This window comes from Egretta garzetta, unplaced genomic scaffold (assembly GCF_000687185.1).
Source record: "Egretta garzetta isolate BGI_Z169 unplaced genomic scaffold, ASM68718v1 scaffold486, whole genome shotgun sequence".
NCBI lineage: Eukaryota > Metazoa > Chordata > Aves > Pelecaniformes > Ardeidae > Egretta > Egretta garzetta.
In genome coordinates this window covers 804717-823437 of record NW_009260126.1, presented here as the reverse complement: position 1 = coordinate 823437, position 18721 = coordinate 804717, and the positions used below count along the sequence as shown (strand labels likewise).

At 44.1% G+C, this 18721-nt stretch overlaps 1 protein-coding gene across 1 annotated transcript; it reads right to left on the bottom strand.

Moving 5' to 3' along the window:
- Nucleotides 1-412: 412 nt before the first annotated feature.
- Nucleotides 413-5977, bottom strand: KCNK18 (potassium two pore domain channel subfamily K member 18). The gene is made up of 3 exons (XM_009641413.1): nucleotides 5761-5977; nucleotides 4518-4664; nucleotides 413-1209 (listed from the first exon to the last, which is right to left on the bottom strand). The coding sequence occupies exons 1-3, from the start codon at nucleotides 5975-5977 to the stop codon at nucleotides 413-415; spliced, it is 1161 nt and encodes a 386-aa protein (XP_009639708.1).
- Nucleotides 5978-18721: the final 12744 nt, after the last annotated feature.

Genomic DNA, 18721 nt, shown 5'->3' with positions numbered 1-18721 from the left:
TGTCCCTGGCTGCAGACAAGGCAGCAGGACGAGACAGTCATCTGGGCCTTGCTTGGACAAGAGCTGAAAAAAAAAAAATCCTAAACTGGCTTGCTGTGAGAGAGAGGACAGAAAGGCTGCTGAAAATCAGAGCTTTGCAAAGGATGCTAGGGAGCACTGGCAGGGAGAGCCTTCTGATTTTTCATCATGCATCATCTTCTTTTATTATTTAGGAGATGGGACCCTGTTGGAAAGGACTCTCTGGAGATGCCTTCACTAAGTGTCTCCTGAGGTATTCAGAAATTTTGCAATAGATTTTCAGAGAAATTCAGAATAAAATATGCCTCCTGCCAGCCCAAGGCAGAAATGCACAGGAACATTTTCATCTCAATACAGTGGCCAATGCTTACAAGTGAAGGCAAAATGACTGCTCTTACTTTGGATATATCTTCATTGATGGCATCTTTTTCTCTCCACAAAATGAAATCACCTTTTTATACAAACCAATTAAGCGGTCTTGCCCCAGCTTAAAAGCAATGAAGACAATTTCCATGCCAATAATAATATAGAGGGAAAAAAACAAGAAGAACTTGGGATGTTCCAGTTTTGTATCTCCAAATCCAATAGTTGTCAAGGTGATAAAGCAGAAATAAAAGGCTTCCTGAAAATCCAGCCTGGTTTCCCAGTTCGGAAGAATAGCAGCTGCACAGGAGATGTACACAAAGATAACTAACACCATTAATACAATGGGCACATCTAATTTTTCTAACTGTTTCCCTATTTTGTCAAAATTCTCAATGACTCTGGACATTGTCTTTCCCCTGGCTAGTTCAGGGCATGAACTCCATCTCTCAATGCTTTTATTTCTTGCTGGCTTGGGGTGTTCATTTTCTCTGGCAATTAACATCTCAAAAATTTCGGCATTGCGATATTTGACTGGCTTCTTTTTAACACCTGGCTGACTTTTCAACACCTCCATAATAGTCAAGGGCTCATTGATGACTGCTTTAGACTGTGCTCTGGATTTCATACATGTGGATCCAGAACAGAGTTTAGAGGCTAGAATTTTTGACTGTAGTTTTCTGAATTCATTGTAAGACTTGGATAATACAGTTGCAAGGATGTCTCCCATGTCTGTCAGGACCAAGAACATCAGGGGGATGCCAAATAAAGCGTACAACATACAGAGATATTTTCCAATCCGTGTCACAGGATAGGTATTACCATAACCTTGAACAAAATCAAAAAGAGGAAGAGGAGGGAAAAGGAGAGAGAGAGAACATCGTGATTTATTAGGTATTCACATCCTCTAAGCCTTTTATTGCTGTCAATTTTAAAAGTCAATGTTTAGTCCAGAGCGTACTGTTCTTTTTGCCTTTGCTTTGAAGCTATTAAAATTTCTGAGTCTCAAGTGCTGGTTACTAATGCAGGCAATCCTGCCTCTTCAAGCACTTGGAAGTTTGGAGTTTACCAGTTCTGCTGAATTAACTCTTCCTACCTTACCTGCACCCTATCAGCTTTTTGACTTAACTGCCTGACAACAAAAGGCCATTTAGGGAGGAGAAACAAAAGGTTTGGGCCAGCCCAAGACTGGTGTGCACCCTCTATCCTGCTGGAGACTGTTATCAGGGAGATATCCTGACCTGGGAATTGGGGTTCATAAAAATCACAGAATCATAGAATGCTTTGGGTTGGAAGGGACCTTTAGGGGTCATCTAGTCCAACGCCCTTCCAATAAGCAGGGACACCTTTAACTAGATCAGATCGCTCAGAGCCCCATCCAACCTGACCTTGAGTGTTTCCAGGGATGGGGCCTCCACTAGAGGAGACGGCAAGAGAGGTCATGGGCCCACGGGTGCCACTGCAGGGAAGTCTAGCTGAGGGCTGAGCTCAGAGAGACAACAACAGAGGCTGGGGGCAGCTGTGCACTGTGCACTGTGCACGAGGAGCTGGGGGATCACCTCCTGGCCAACCTCCCAGATCTCACAGTACAACTGAATGATTTCTGGGGATGAAACTCCCTGAGCTTTGAGAAGGTTCAGATCTGGATGACTGTCTGAATTTTGAAACTGCACTATGGATCAGATTGGGACAATGAGACCCATACCTCAAACTTCATCTCTTTGCCAAAACTACTTGTGAGGAATGGTAAGCTAATAACAGAATTTAAAATTGTCCCTAGTTCATCAGATCTAGCTCTAATGGCATATGTTGTATTGACATTGTGTTTCTACTGACTTCATAGCTTTCAGAGTCTCTTAAATGTACTCAGGAGAGCAAAGGATCAAGTGAGGAAGCATATGTTTATTACATGAGGAAATGCATATTTATTCTAGAGTACTGAAGATTATAAATATCAGTCACAACAAATAGGGAAGTACTACCGGGTGCACAGCCTTTATGATACATAAAATGGTAGCAGAAGATATGCCCTTTCCCTAAATTCAATTTGGGTATTTATATTTTCTTCCTCCAACATATCGGATATGAAACTTAAATTGTAAGTTAGTGTTTTTCCATTACAGTGGATTAACTTTTTGTATTAAATTTTTTGTATTAAATTTTAACAGCCTTTTTTCTTCTCATCCTCCCAAAAGACATAAAACATTTCTTCTCTCCCTTCAGAAACATTTTTCTTTTCTAGATGATCTGCCAGGCCAGGTACTTAGCCTGCAAGATTCTTAGCTCATATGCTGAGGTATGGTTTCCTTCATGTTCTTTGTCCATTCATGTTTGTTTTCACTAATGACTGCCATAGCCTTTGGTTTGAATCCAGCCTTGGTCCCTCCTTTGTGGTGAGGCACTGAAAAACTTTATTCTCTGTCACTTGGTCCCCACCGGCTAACTGAGAATGCTAATCCTTACTGCTGAAGCAATGGGGAAGATTAATTATTGTAATTATTGTATGGAGTGATTTTCTTTTTTTTTTTCCTCAATTTCCATGCATTAAAAATACCTAGTGCAGTTTCAAGGGTTAAAACTTATCCTGAGCTTAAATTTAGCTATCCGGAAATCTAGCCTAACTGAGCCAGCAAGGCAACCCCCACAGGCAGTGAAGAGTTGGCAGTTCAGACCACCAATCTTCAGACTGGATGCCTCGCTTCTCCTAGATAATTAAAGGTAGCAAAGTTGGCTCTAACCTGAAGTGATTTACCTGTTCCTAATACTGCAAATAACAAACCCACCACAATGGAACTAGCCACCTACTAGCAACAAATATCCCAGGCTTCCTACTGATCCCAAAACTCAGCTCAAAACCCGAGGAAGCTGTGTTAATGCTCAGCGCTCTGAAGGTCAAAAATAAGGGCAGTTTAGAAATACAGGTGTTGGGTCAGTGTGTATGGGGACATTTGTAAAGTCCTGTGTTAATGGAGATGGACAAGTATACCCAGGCAACAAAATGGTTTTTCATCAGCTTGCTGAAGTCAAAGCTTTCTGATAAAACATCCTCTGTAACAGGAAATACCAGGTCTGCGTCTCCAGTACATGGCTCTGATGACCTTGATGACTGTCTCCAAACTCAGGGACTGCAAGAAGCTGAGTTTGAACTGTCACCTAAGACATCAAGAGTCTGAGGTTCAAGCCTGTGCTGTGACATAGACAGCACACAAGGGTCTCCTACGTGCTCCAAGTGAGTATACTAACTCTCACACTATTCCTTGTATAGGATGAACTCTTTTTTTAAGGTTCGGTTTTTCTTTTGCATTAATATGCATGCTGGGATCTTGAGTGTATCCTAATGCAGTGGAGAAATGTCTCTGCAGTTCGATACAATGCTGTGGCACTATTTCCCATCCAGCTTTGATTCAGACAAATTTAGATAGTGTCTGTATTTGCCAACATTTGAGAAAAATTAGTGAAAGGATAAAAGTAGCTTTGGAAGTGAGCATGAGGAGTTGCATTTAGCAATGTAGGGGAAGCCAAAATCAGAAGAAATGTTTCTATTTGATCTAGGCCCTCCTTTGAAATATGATGTCAGAATGAAAGATATCAGAGGTGTGACTTAAACATTGCCATGTGCCGTTAACCCAGAGAAGTGTGAACAGCAGCAGCATGGTTAATTATAGAGCCATAGATTTACAAAGCTGAGTTAGACATAAATAACAGGAAAGCAATTGAAAACCAATATATGCATAATGAATTACCTCTTCCAGTGAAGAAAACGTTGCCCAACATAACACACAGCAGTGGGAAGGAGAAGGGTACTGAAAAATTGAGCTTTCTTTTTTCTTTAATAGAATAGGTTCGTGTACATGTCATGTATGAGTACATGTTATAGTATGCATGTATTGATGCAGCTAATTAGTGTGTACCATCGCTAGTTACTGAATTCTCACTTGCTTCTGTGACTCAGCTACATCTCTGCAATCTGTGTTTGCACAACCCCTTGAAGACTCATCATCAATACTTAGGAGAAAAATTCAAGGGGATTTGGTTTTTGGGTTTGTTTGGTTGGGTTTTTTTAATCCCCTGGAAGAAATACATTAGAGAAAGTGGCAATAGCAATTGATTCTGCAGGGGATTACCTCTGAACTTACCCACAGTTGTGAATACTGTGCAGCAGAAAAAGAGAGACCCAAAGAAAGTCCATATATCTTTCGGATTGACAAACCAGTCTCGTTCAGCTGTGTTGAGCAGTGCATGGATTTTCTCCTTAAATATCTCCTCATTTTCTGTCATGTTATCTGTTACAGTAACAACAGGAGATATGGTGAATATTTGCAGACCACCGCTCAGGGAGAAGCCAATCTGTTATTCCAGTGAAGTTTACTCCAGCTGAGGATTTGCTTGTACTCTTTCAGAAGATAAAAATATTAACCTCACACCCCCCTTCCCCCTCCCAAAAAAATCCCAATCATGTGGGTCCAGTGGCTTCAGTGAATAAAGAAACAAGGAACAGATAAACAAGCCGTGCTCCAACAAAGCCAAAACATGACACAAAAATAAGCATAAGGAAACAGGACAGGAAGATTGAATATTCAGCTTCCAGCTGAATGTCCTGTTTCATTTGGGACTGCCCAGGAGATTAGTCTTCTTTTGACCCGAAGACACTAGGAATGTAGGGTCATCAGTACGTGACTGATATGAACCACTTTGGTGGCACTGCCCAGAGCCCTGCTGTGAATCCCGGAGCCTTCATCCCTCATTCCTCCTTCCCATGGCTGAGCTCTGCTTGAAAGGACATTATTTACAGGGATGCTTGCCCCAGACAGCTCATCCTGTCAGTCCAGCTACCTGAGTAAGAGTCCAAGCCCGTGTACGAGCCCCAGCACAGATCCAGGAGGATTTCTACCCCTTCTCCTCCCCTCTACCCCCTCCATCAGCACCACCAGGTCTGGGGTGCAGCACTGCACCCACCTCCATCCAAGCACTCCATCACCAGAGGGCTGGTAGGGAAGCTCAGAGTTGGGAAGAGGGAGCTGGAAGAGACTTTCTGAGACAGAGGATTCAGTCCCCAGCAATCAGAGGGAAATACCATGGGAATCTCAGCTGCTCTTTAAGGACCTTAGGTAACTTGGGCAAAAGGGAGAACACAGGCACCTTAGGGAAACTCTTTTCAGGCAGGAACACAGAGACCAGGGAAGCTTGCAGTCCAAAATCACAGCTCAGGGAGACAAGCAAACAACAGCAGACATTAGCTAGGCAGAGGAAAAATCCTGTTTGCAGGTTCAGCTGTTAGCATTTTGAAGAATGTCTTCAAAAGCCAAAAATCTCATTCAAAATGCAAGAGAATGAGTAACTACCTGTACAGTTAAGTAACTTTGAAATTCCAGTACATACCTGATAAATTTCTGGAGATGTGCCACAGGTTCTGCAGAAATTTTCTATATTCTTCACTTAAATTGACCTTCCGGTTACCTTCAATGTGGGAAAACATGAGAGCCCCAAGAAAAGCATAGATCACAAGAGACAGAATGAAGCAGGCATGAGGAAACACTGCCCAAAATATTTTTTTACATGCTGCTTTACCTCTCGGAGGCTGTGATGTTGATGCCATCCTAAGCTCACTTTTTTTTTTTAATTTTGTGGAGAAGACACAGTTTTTAGAAACAAAGATGAGGATGTAAAAGCTTTTGCATCCTAGAAAAGCTTCTCCTGTGAAAACAAGGATTGTTCTGCCTCAGGCTTTCAGATCACATGTCTTTATAAGAGAAGATTGCACTACAGTCCCAATGGAAAAGGAGCACAACTAATCAAGCCTTGAAATATTTCTCAGTCGACGATACGCCACTCTATCCCTGAATTACTATTGATCAGCCAGCGCCGTAATGCGCACAGACTACCAGCTTCTGTGGGTTTCCATTGGAGCCAACTCGTGTTTAAAGTTTCTTGTTCTGAACTACACCTTCCCATTGAGATAGTAGAAACACATCCAACTCCCAGGAGGAAAAATGCACACTGTAAGGGATGGGATGGATTTCTTTAAAGATTTTGCCCAGAAATGAACAGAGACATTTAAAATTAATCAAAAGAAGGGGTTGGCACTAATTGTTGTCACCTCTGGGCAGACTGTAGAACAATGACTTTCTCTTTCAGATGGCCTAAAGAATCTCTCTATATATACCACATAACCTTTGTAGTGGGGGTCTTTTGAATTTTAAAGGATTTTTCTCAAAAACAGTCTATTAATCTTCCTATTAATTGAAACTCCCACTGACCTTAGTAAGAAAGAACTGCAGGATTCAGTGCAAGGTTAGTGATCTTTGCAAACTATATCCAACTTTAAAAATAAACCCTTTCTTTTCATCCACCACTCTAAAACAGAGCAACGAGCAGTATCGCTGCCCTTTACAGTGTTAGTCGTGGTAGTAAGGGGAGTTGGACTTTACAGAAAGAGGTGTTAAATATTTCATCTCTAGGAGTCTTCCATTAAAAATTGAAGCAGCCTTGTGCAGCCAAGACCTACTGAGCTGTATACAAGCAACTTGTCCACACTGCAAAGAAATCCTACATGGTAACAGTGATTTCTTCTAGGTTACACTCTCAGCAAATTGGATCACAAGATATTGTATGCTCATCAATATGGAAGCCTCCACCATAGAAAAGAGGCTTTCAGGGCTAAGACAAAAATGAGCCTGTGTCCTTGCTACTTTTCTGGTTATCTGCCTCATTTACTCAGCCTTGCTTTTTGATAACAGATTTGTAAATCCTCTTACTGCAGTAGATCCTTTTTTTTTTCCCCATTGACCTGAAAAACAGGGTTGAAAACTGCTAATGGCCATAGTCAATCAAAAGCAGCAGAACTTCCTGAGATGTTGTACTTAGAGATGTTGTACTTGGGTTTTGTGTCCTTCCCAGAGGAGCAAGGGACAGAGGGAAGTCAAAGGGGCAGCTGGAAGAGTGAAGTGGCTGTAGGCAGTGGGGTGCTCCATGGGTACCACTGGGTTCTCTTGGACAGTAGAATTCATTTGGATTTCTAAAGAATCCTTGACAAAGTCCCTCTTCAAGGGTTTTGAAGGGAGTTAAACAGCTATGGCATAAGAGGAAGTCTTCAAAGGAAGAAATTAATGGTTAATAGAGAGGAAGAGAGGGAAGGAGTAAAAGGCAGAGGGAGATCACTGGCGGAGATATGCACAGGTCTGTGCTGGAGCTCTGCTGTTCCACGTGTTCATAAATGACCTGGAAAGAGGGTAAACGTTTGTTGATGGCATGAAGTTGTTTAGAGCAGTGAGACTGAGGGTGGATTGGACTTGTAGGAGGACCTGAGGATGCCTAGCAAGGAAATGGCAGATAAAAGCAATGTAGATACATGTAAAATGGGATAAACAATCCTAACTTCACATACAAAGTGATGGGCTCTGGGCAGACTGTCACCTCTCAGCAGTAAAGTCTGGGGGTACAACGTAACAATCCCACAAATACATCAGCCCAACAACTGATCATGGTGAAAAGGCAAATTGGGAAATATGAATTAAAAATAGAGTCTAAAACATTGGATGCGTATATACCACTGTACAAATGCATGGCTTGCACATACCTGGAGGAGTCAGTGTGGTTCTGGTACCCTGCTCTCAGGTAGCTGGTAAAATTTCAGGCAGCAAAAAGGATGATTAAAGTCATGGACAGCTTTCAGATGAGGAATGACTGGGTAGTGCCTTTGGCCAGGGAAAAAAAACAATAACTGAGAGCGTATATAACAGCAGTCTTCAAACCCATGGGTGGTCTGGAGAGCGCCCATGAGGGATCAACTGTTTGTAGTCTCTTCTGGGACCAGAACTGAGAACTATCAAATGAAGCAAGTAGAAACTTGCTTCAAAACAAATAAACCAGGATGGTTTCTCATGTATGTGTAAAATTTTTTGCCAAAGGATGCTGGGTTCACACACATTAAAGAAAGAGGATGGAGAGATGCTTATAAGAACAATCATTAATACTGACTACAAACCACATGGGGTTCAATAACCCCCTGAACTGAAAACAGTTTGCAGCTGGAAAAGTGAAACAGGGTACTGGGCTAAATGGGCCCTATGTCTGAGGCAGTATACTCACATTTGCGTTCTTCCAAAAAAGGTTTTCACTGCCCAGTATGGTAATGCTGACACAATTTGTCTTGCAGACTTTTTCATCTACATCTTAGGTATAAACATCTTCCCTCCAAAGTGCTTTAAAATCTTCTCAGCCTCCTCCTATACATGGTAGGACAGCAAAGCATTTAGCAATTCCCAGGAGCTTCTCAGCCATTTGCAACATCAGGCTCTGAGCTTGTCGCAATGAGAAAATTTAATAAAAATATATCCAGAAACAATTTTTACATTATTTGCTTAATCTAAACCATTTCCCACTATTGCTGTATTACATATTTGAACTCAGTTGCTTAAAAGCAAATCCCACTAACCACAAGTTATTCCAAATTCAGTTACTGGTACTTGTATTGAGAGACATTTTTGCAATACGCATTTCCTATTCACATTAATGGACAGCAAACCTGCACTTTTCCTAACTTCCATTTCTTTGATTAGGGCAATGCGAGTGCTCTGAAGGTGCTGCTTGAAAGGAAAGTTTGTGACCACAGCTGCAAGGTTTAATTAGTCCAGTACAAATACATGCCTGGTAGAATTCCTACTTTCTCTGACGTTCCTGGATTACAAAGGTTAAACCAAGAAGGTCGCTGTTTGGGCAGTGAGATGTTTTTCAATAATCAGTAAAACTCTTCCTGCATCAAGCCATCTACCACGTTGTCAGAGACCTGCTGTGTTTACCTCTCTCCATGAAACACTGTTGGATTCAGCACTGACAAATATTCAATAGCGTAACGCCTTCTCCCTTTTTTGAACAAAACCAAAGTGATTTGAAGGACAGCAAGTGCCTTATAAAAAAAAATGGCAATGGGCTAAATTGTTTGCTTTTATTTGCATCCGGCATTGATTCTGATGGGAATATTGTTTGATAAAGGACTAAGACCTCAGCCTGGCAGTGCTACATGACAATGAGAATTAAAAGCATTCAGTGCAAGACTGAATGTTGCCAAGGACCACAGAGGATTTGATCTATTGCTCTAGCAGATGCCCCGGAAAGTATTTCCAGAATGCACTAATATACCTAAGCTCCCTAAGAAAATGAGTGTCTCTGTATAAAGGCAGTATCAACCCCAAGCAAAAAAAAACCCACCACCCCAAACCAACAAAAGCCAAGTAGCATCAGTAGTTCTATTAAGAAAGCAATCTCAAGGCTGTGTAAACATTAGATTTCATGCCCAGACATAGACACCCCACCCGGTGGGGAAGGCTAGGAGGGTGTCAGTGGGGTTTCAGTAGTAGCAGCAGTGAGCACTTTCGAAGGACTCTGCCTCCCACCAACTGTGCTTACCCCTATCCCTCCCATCCATCCTCAGGCTCTTGAGACCTGTCCCCGTGGGATTTCAGCCCACAGCGGGGCCCAGAGTCGGTGCTGGCCCAAGCCCACCCCAACACAGACACATGACATTTGTGCAGAGCATAAATATCCTGCTGGATGAGCCACACCAGCTTTTCAGGCACCCTGCAATTATTTTTCTCCTCCTGACCTCAATCATATTCCCCTGGAGTACAAGTTCCCCTGATACCTCCTGTTCTTCCCACTGTCCCCTTATGCCTCACACTGCTGGGATGGAGAGAGAAATGCACTAATTGGCTGCGTAGGGTCTATTGGATACCCCAAGGGAAGGTTTAGTCTCCTTTGTATCCATCTTTAAAAGTCTCAGCTTTCGCTTGAGTCAAGTGCTTGAGCTTGTAACCTCTGGGAATATCTGAGAGCACTCAGGACTAGCATCCTGACACGGCATATAATGCTAAGTGGATTCAAAGATGTCCAGGACTCTCCCCCTGAATAGGAGCATTTCCTATTTCATTCTTTGTTCACACCACAGCCAAGCAAGTAGTCCCGTCATTTCATTTGTGAGAGGCAAACACTCTTCACATGCCCCAGGACCAGTCAAGGCTTGGGTATTAGTCTCTGTTCCTCCTCTTTGTTTAGCACGGATGAAGTCACATAGCCAGAAAACACCTCTGATGGAAGGCTTTTTCACTTGGTGGCTAAGCAGCAGGACCAGCCTTCATTCACTCAAGAGCTAACCAGCCATTCTTCATCCCCTGTCCCCCACCCCCAAATCATTGCCTGGGTAGAAAGACTTCCCTTGCCCCTCTGCTTTCACCCCTTTCCCAAACCAGAGCAATCAGCAGTAGTCTAGAAGGAGCAGAGGTGCCCCCTCAGGCACGCACCCCAAATGGGGGGAAATACTACCCCTTCTTCCTTAGGGAACTTGTAACCTCAACATCTTCTCTCTCCCAGAGCTCCATGTGTGATTGCACCCAGGAGCCAGGGGTGCAAGCATGCATGGAGGGTTTGGTTGCTGCAAAGCTCAGGCTTCCAATGCAGCAGAACTCTGTGGCAGGTGCTTCTCCCTCCCTATGCTCATTCTGCTATCATCTGAACCATGTGCTAAGCGAGAATACATTTGGGACTGGGAGGGGAAGCTGCTTCTGGACAGACAACACTCCTCCAGCCCCTTTCCAAAGGGCCATGGAGAATTAAAATCAAACGCTGACAGATGCAGTGCAGCAATTCTTAATCAGTGTGGGGAAGGCTTGGCAAACAAAGCCCGGCCACCATCACCTCACCGCAATGTGTATGTTGCTCATTTATTTGCATGACTCCTTTGAATGATGTGATAACGCTTCAGGGTGTTATAACAAATGGAAAGGTTAATATCACAATGAGTCACCAGCGTAAGACCCCGCTGCAAATGAGAGACGGTGCAGGAGCCCTGGGTTTCCAGATAAGCAAAGGGGATTACTGAGGTTCAGCTACATGTCTTATGCCAAAGTCTTTACTGAGTTAATGTAGTGAACGTAATGCTAGTATAGTGGAGACTATCTCAGCCCAGTAGTTTCATTTTAAGGCAAACAAGCTCCCTGTGGAGAGATTGGAAAACTGCTTCTTTGGAATTTAATTAACATTAGAGCATGTGAGATTATATGCTGCATAAAAGCTAAACATCATGAATCATGTCAACAGAGCAATTTTACACTATTTGAACTGGCAAAAAAACCTTAGATTCGAGATGACAAGTCTACTTTGCTCTTTAAAAAAAATGATGCTTATTCTTTATTATTGTTAATGTGGCACCATATGTATATAAGCTGTTTAATAGAGGGGAATATAAAACCTCAAATACAGGAACAAGCTTTTAGCTGTAAATATCCACCAGCGGGCATGAGAGACTCTCTCTGAGTGGCACAGACCCTCTCAATTCTCAGCATGCGAAATACTAATGAAAAAACCATCTAGTGATCTTATTTCCAATGTCATATACACATTCAGTTAAACAGAACAGATAAGCAGTCATCCTTTGCAGGCTGTAATATTGGCCAAATGTCACTGATAACATTGAGGCCAAACCTGTATTTGGAACAGCTCCAAGGTCATTAAGGACTATTAATCCCCAAAGTACACTGCTTACAGTATTTTCCACCCTCAGCCATCCATGGCACTTTACAAACCACAGGCAGGAACCTGTAGGATGCCGGCAGTCAGATACCTCTTTCTGCTTCCCATCACTGGCAATCGGACTGGACATAGATTAATGTCAGTGGCTCAGAGTTTCTTGAACATCAGGCTAAATTTTCTATCACTTATTTTCATCCCAATTTTCTTAATGACACTCTAAGTAATTTCTCTTCCCCTTATGTGTGAAGTACTCTTACAACAGTTTTAACTCCATTATCCTACCACTCATTAGTCATTGCGGATTCGAGGGGTGGAAGATACTTTCACAGATGGGTGTGCCTTGGGACATCATTGAGTTGACACTTGTCTTCAAATTTCTTTCAGTTCTGCTGATTTCCTTTAGCTCTGAGCAAGCATACACGAACTTTTCAAACCCTGTCCCACCCATTTCAGAGAATACACCATTAATTACCTTACTTTTTGCAACACTGGCCCTTTAAATGTTTTTTGCAGTCGTGGGAATAGCTGTTAAGTGCTTTTTAGTGATTCAGTAAACAACATTTTGCCACCTTAGTGACGAACAGTCCTTCAATCTCTAGACCCGTCAAGCATAGCTTCACATGTTTAATTAGTTTAAGCCACAGTTCCTTGATGATGTGATCCTGCCTGGGTTGATGAGTGAGACTGCATTATGAAAGTGCCTTCTGCAAAATGTTTTTGGTTAGAAAAGAATTGATGCAGAATTGCCCATCTTTTCTGAGGAATTTCTTATAAAAATTGAGTGTGGAATGAAGTTGCTTCTTCTGCTCTTCCCAAGAAAAAAGAAAAATCTTTTAGCACTTCTGAATGAATCATCTGGGCCACAAGCCCCCTGTATAATGAACCCGCAGACTCACCAAGACCACACTGCACCCAGGGACTGCGGGCTCTTCCCGAGACTGCCTGGCACCCAGGCTGCCCATCACCAGCGACACTCGCTACTGCTGCCTGACGCCCAGGCTGCATGCAAACCATCTAAATGGCATTGACCTTCTCCACGGTCACTTGGGAATTTGAGATGTATGGCTAGAATAGCTCAACTGTAGGATGAATATGAATTCAGGGAGGGTTATTGACTGAATTCTGCCAGGCAGCCAAAGCCAAATGGTTGTATTATATTCTAAGAGATGGGGCTTTAGGGTAGAGCAATTGCTAGTGCAAGCTTGGACTGGAAAGTGGAGGATTTAACTTTTCCCTAAATCAGAAGACATGAGAAACATATCAGAAAGGAAAGGTTGAACAGCTGAGAGAAACATTTGTATAGATAATGTAGTGGCAATTTCAGATGAACCCTGAAGGTCCTGCACACACAGAGGAGGGAGGAGGTAGGACTGGAGGTGCCTGCATGTCCCCATGCACTAATGTGTGTGGCAGTGCTGGTCGTGAGGAGAAGCACAGCCTCCTGAATGCTGCAGGACACCTTTGCTCTGCCACTGCCCTCCTCACACTACAAGCAAGAAGGGGGAATGGAGTACAACAGCTTATTTCACCCAAGGGGTATGTCCAAGTCCAGGAGTCTGGCTGGAAAACAAGTGCCGCACACACAAGGGAGCTGCCAGCAGCCCTCAGAACAGAGCAAGACAAAGACTCCTGGCAGGCTGCCTTGTGGACACTGCTGCCTTCTCCTCATTTTTTGGGGCTAACTTCTGATGAAAGGAGAACTGCAGTGGTAGCCATTCTCCTGCTGCTCTCTTATGAGCTCTTCAAGAGGTTATTGCTCAGCTGCTTATCTCTGCCCAAGGGTATAATGGCATCAGCTCACTTTGGCTGCTGGGTACCACATCACGCCTGCCAGGGTTTCTCGGTCTGTACACCAGGACTTTCTTCCAGGTTATAGAAGAGCTGTCCCTGAGGAGGCACACACACATGCACTGAATTCCAGCAGTATGCAGGTTGTCCCTGGATCACCGTATCCTTAAGGAGAGGTCAAAGGGATCCTTTCCCCCACTCAGCCTCTTCCCTTCCTGAAAGCTGCTGGTGCCCAGAAGACCCTGACAGAAGAAGTATCTGGTCACAATACTGAATGATTTGTTAGAAGACCACCCCTAGCAGCTGGCTGAAATGCTTGCCCCAGAACAGACCCCCATCACATTACACCTGCAGATCAGCTTCTCTGGCTGATGAACCACATCTTAAATAGCTCAGAGGCGCAGCACACAGCAAGAGCGCAAAGCCCATCATCTCATTTCAGTGTTACGGGTCCCAGTTGTGTGCAAAGCTTGGAAAAACAGCAAAACTGCTTCAGTAAACTCTGCCAGACTAGGGTCCCCTCAATAAAATATTGCTGCCATAACTGTATTGGCAAGATGTGTCCAAACCAAAACTCATGCTCTTTGCCAGAAAAACTGCTGCTGTAGAGCTCAACAAGCCAATAGGTTGGCTTCAGTACCGTTGGTTGGGACAATATGTAATTCCGCTTTCAGTAAAGCTCGCTATCATATACCACACCAGCACTAAAGGTCACTTCCAAAATAACTGTCCTGCAAAAGCTATGGATCCACAGACTCTTCTGCTGCAGACAACAGCTAGGTCTAATGAGAGCATATTGCTCATGGAGGGGAGCTGGCACTTGGCAAGTGGGAGATATTAATGCCTGTCCCCTCTGTGGTTATCCCTCAGTGGGGCACGCATGGGAGCAGCATTCCCCCATCCCACTGCTTCTGGTGTGGGCTTACAGAAAGCCACGGCTGCTCCTCTCCCAGAGCCTAGCTCCTTGCTGGATCTCACACACAGAAAAAGGCGGAGTGCTGTGATCCTTGCTTTTGACTGGAGTGTTTAGTTAAAAGTGCTCATATTTACATTATTTTTGGCCATGTAAGCAAGTATTTCTTGAGAAAGAGGCCTCACTGCCTCATTGCTAGCATCTCACTACTTGTGCTCTTGAGAGAGAGAACCCTGTGTAGGGATTTTCTTGGATCATATTTGGGAGTACTTCTGTCTCATCCATCTCTTCTCCCATATACAGCTGCAGTAAATGCTGCATTTTAGGGTCAGACACATTTCTTACTTTAGCTAATCTTCATGTGCTTTACCTGTTGATGGTCAGTCTAGATTCTCAGTTTAGCAGTCATTCATGGTGCATTTATCAAAATGTATCAGCTGACCTATGGGCTAGTCTTTAAGAACACCGTGTAAAAAAAAATAAATTTAATTACCATCACCCTGTTTGTTACAACTCATTAAATTGAGGTAGAGGTAATATCTTATCAACAACCTGGAGAGAGTCCAGTGGAGGTCTGCCAAGATGTTTACGACAAATTAATATTCCCTGGAGAAATCAGGGTGGGGTAGGGAAAAGAAAAGAAGTTTTATGGGTGAACTAACTGCTGCCTTTAACCATTTGAAGACAATTACAGAGAAGACTGAGTCAAACTTTCCTCAGAGGTGCACAGAAAAAGGATAAGAGAAATGTGACAAGGAAAAAGCTGGCTAGATATGAGGGGAAAAAAAAATCACAAGGTTGGTGGTTACCAACCAGAACAGGGGCCCAGAGAGGCTGTAAAATCTCAGTCCTTAAAGACTTTTAACATTCAGCTGGATAGGGCCATGAGAAGCCTGATCTATCTTTGCAGTTAAGACTAGAGACCTCCACTGAGCCCTTCCAACCTAAATCCTTCTATAATTCTATGTATTCTAGCACCATGGTTTGTTTTGTTTCTTGTTCAGGTACAACTATTAGAAAACAGCCATCTCTAAGAAATTAATCAGTTATTAGATCAAATCTTCCACAGCAGAGTGGCTGCAAAGCCTGCAGGGTTATAAGAGTTGTTCTTTACAACTCCAGTGAGCACCCGAGTTGAAAATGTCAGAGAAACCCTAGCAGGAACCATGAAATCTGGGGCCAAACAAGAAGGATCCGTATTTTTTTTTCCTGAACACACCCCCTGCAGCTGCAAGCATTTGTGACGGGGCACTTGCAGTGGGGATGGTTGCACAGAAGTGGGAAACATAAACAGGAGCATCACAACCCATGTTCAGAGCCCAAAACCATAGAAGGGAGCTCTGCGCCCTCACCCTTAGCTCTGCATGGCCTCATTTCACAGACCGGGCAGGGGGGCAGTGCTGGCTCCGTGCACCAGAGCCAGCCCTGGGCAGCAGCATGTGGCACTGGGCACCGGGGCGGCACTGGTGATCATTTTTTTTTTTTGCATATTTGTTTCATGTAAAAAGTGATTTGACCCAACCCACAATTTTCTTCACATAAATTCACACTGCCATTACCCAGCCAGCTGTAGGTGGTTCTCGTAACAGCCCTTGGCTAACCCTCCTTTGCTAACAAGCCTTGAAGGCAGAGAAGCATCTCTGAACACACTGAGGCTGGCAGTGCTCTGAGTGCCAACGACTGTGGTCAGTGTGCCCCATCCAGAGGGCAGGGCAGGACAGGATCACCCCTGTCCCTGCTCCTGCACACATCACGGCCTGGGTGCCTGCTCACAGCGATGGTCAAAAAAGGCCAACCCATGCTGGGCCCCGGTCATGGCAGCACCCAGCACCGCCATGGAGCATGTGCCTCCTTTCCTCTGCTCTCATTTCCCTACCCAAGCAGAGCTGCTCCACCTGAATCTTACACAGCATCTGGATGGGAGGAGAAGACCCTCATCCATAGCCCTCATCCCCAGCTGCTTGCTCCCTGATGCCGGAGCCCGGAGCCTGGATCTTACTGTTCAATCCAAGCTGCTGCAACACAGTAAACCCAACCTCTGAACTGCTAATACCTGAGCTGCTCAAAACCCTCTTTCATCCAGAGGGGACTAGGTCCTCTCCCAAGTGCTTAGATGGTACACAGTAATTTCTGGCGTGTTACCTGCTGGTGTGGTTCTCTGAAATCTGCTCTCAGGTAAAGAACTGATTTCTTTGCATTTACTGATTCTTCTACCATTTGCCCTGGGTAGGAACTAGAGAGCTGCCAGGGTTTGGTATGGGTCAGTGTTTTTAAAAATATTTCCAAACTGAGTGAGGGGTTCATTATAACCCGCAAAACGTTGCAGGCTGGATGAGGCATCTTAAAACCAGGAGCTTTGGATGTAACCGAGGCTTGTTTCCAAACGCACAAGAAGAGGGTTGCCAAAGGACAGAGAGGCCCTCCTTCCTGAAATTTCGTTCCAGCAGTACAGAGAAGCACTCTCCTTCCTTGCGGTCAGATGTTTACGTAAGTAAAAGCAAATTATCTTGGGAAGTGCCCTCTGTAGTTTTGGACCTTCTTCACCCTTTTGAAATGATCATAATTTTTGTTCATTAATTTGAGACTGAGGTTGTTTGCAGTCCAACACTAATAGCAGAAATACTCCATTTATACCAATTAAGCATTCAACTTAATGCTTTTATATAGCTGATTTGTAGCAGAATTTGGTCAGATTCTGCTTTCATTTAAACTCCTGTAACCCAGTTTAATGGCTATGAAAGCAGAATTGGCTTTTTGTTTCTTTAATAAGTCATTGCAGATATTCTAGCTGTAGACTCGTCACTCAGACCATACTCCTGTCTCCTGCTTGGCTTCCCTCTTACTTTCCCTGTCCCAGAACTTGCTGCTCTCTGCTGTCTTGTTAAGAGGAACGTGCAACACGTACAACATACAATATTACAGTGGGAAACACCAGCCCAGGGCAGAATTATGCTCTATTTTAAAGGCTTGTTTAAGATGGCTAAGTTGAATACTCAAAGGTATATAGGCTGTGTTAAGGCTGCAACCTAGCCACATCCCCTCATGCATTTGCATGGCATTAATTTACATGAAGTCAGCCTATACCTTCATCAGGACCACAGCCTCATTCAGTACACAAAATGGGTACAGTTACTTTGTGAACATCTATGCAATATTTATTTTAGGTTTAGGTTATTTATCAAAAGCATGTTCTGCAGCAGGTATTTTATATGGAGGATTTCAGTCCAAATGTTTGAGCTGTGATCACTCAAAACACAACTTGCTCCTCCTTGGGGGTTCTGCTGATCACCTTCTTTTCCTGGGACCGTGCAATTCCTCCCACCATCATAATACACCCCTGAAGGAAGGTCCAGGGGGACCAAGTCAAGGTTGTCACCAGCACCATGTGGCCCTCAGAAGAGAGGTCATTCAGGAACGGGACATCTGAATTGCTCATGCAACAGCAAAACATTGCCAGCCAAAGGCTTTCCGGGAGCAACACCGGGGCATGCACAGATTCAGCTGAGCATGTGTGCTACATGACATATACCCAGGATATTCACACAAGCAAGTACTGACCCCGCCGAGAATGAATAAATCGTCTGTATGGCCCCACTGTGTGGGAGAAAGTTTCTGTGCAGCAAAACCTGGCTGAACTTCCCTATTGCAAGCAACAGAAAGCAGGTTCTTAAGAACAGCAAGTGTAAGGTGGCCTTGCTAGGAGTTGTAAGGATAGGGCACGTGAGAAGCCGAGCCACTGAGACTGCGGTGCGCATCTGTCTGCTTTAAGACGAAGCCTCCTAAAGAAGAAAGCCACTTGAAGATGCTCTCACCTGTACATGTGTATTCCCGCTGTGATCGCTTTACAGCAGGTTTCTGCAAACAGCTGTACTGGATCCCAGAAGAGGGTGAGCTGTGGCGTTGCCAGACCGCTGGATTCACAGCCAAAAAAAAACCCAAAACACCCAAACCTGTGTGAAGAAAGGCACCTGGACAACACAAGGCCTCTGTTTGCAGAACTCCATTGCAAAGTGGCTCCTAAACAGCACGGCTGGCAGCGCTGGCCGCCCTGCCCACCGCGGCACGGAGCAGCTAGGCTGGGGCAGGAGCAAGGCCAGGGCTCGGTGCGGGTCCCCC

Coding starts and splice junctions, on each gene's coding strand:
- KCNK18 (XM_009641413.1), bottom strand. CDS start 5,977: ATGGCATCAACATCACAGCCTCCGAGAGGTAAAGCAGCATGTAAAAAA. Junction 4,665..5,760: donor CATCTCCAGAAATTTATCAG/GTATGTACTGGA, acceptor TTACTGTAACAG/ATAACATGACAGAAAATGAG. Junction 1,210..4,517: donor CACAGTATTCACAACTGTGG/GTAAGTTCAGAG, acceptor ATTTTGTTCAAG/GTTATGGTAATACCTATCCT.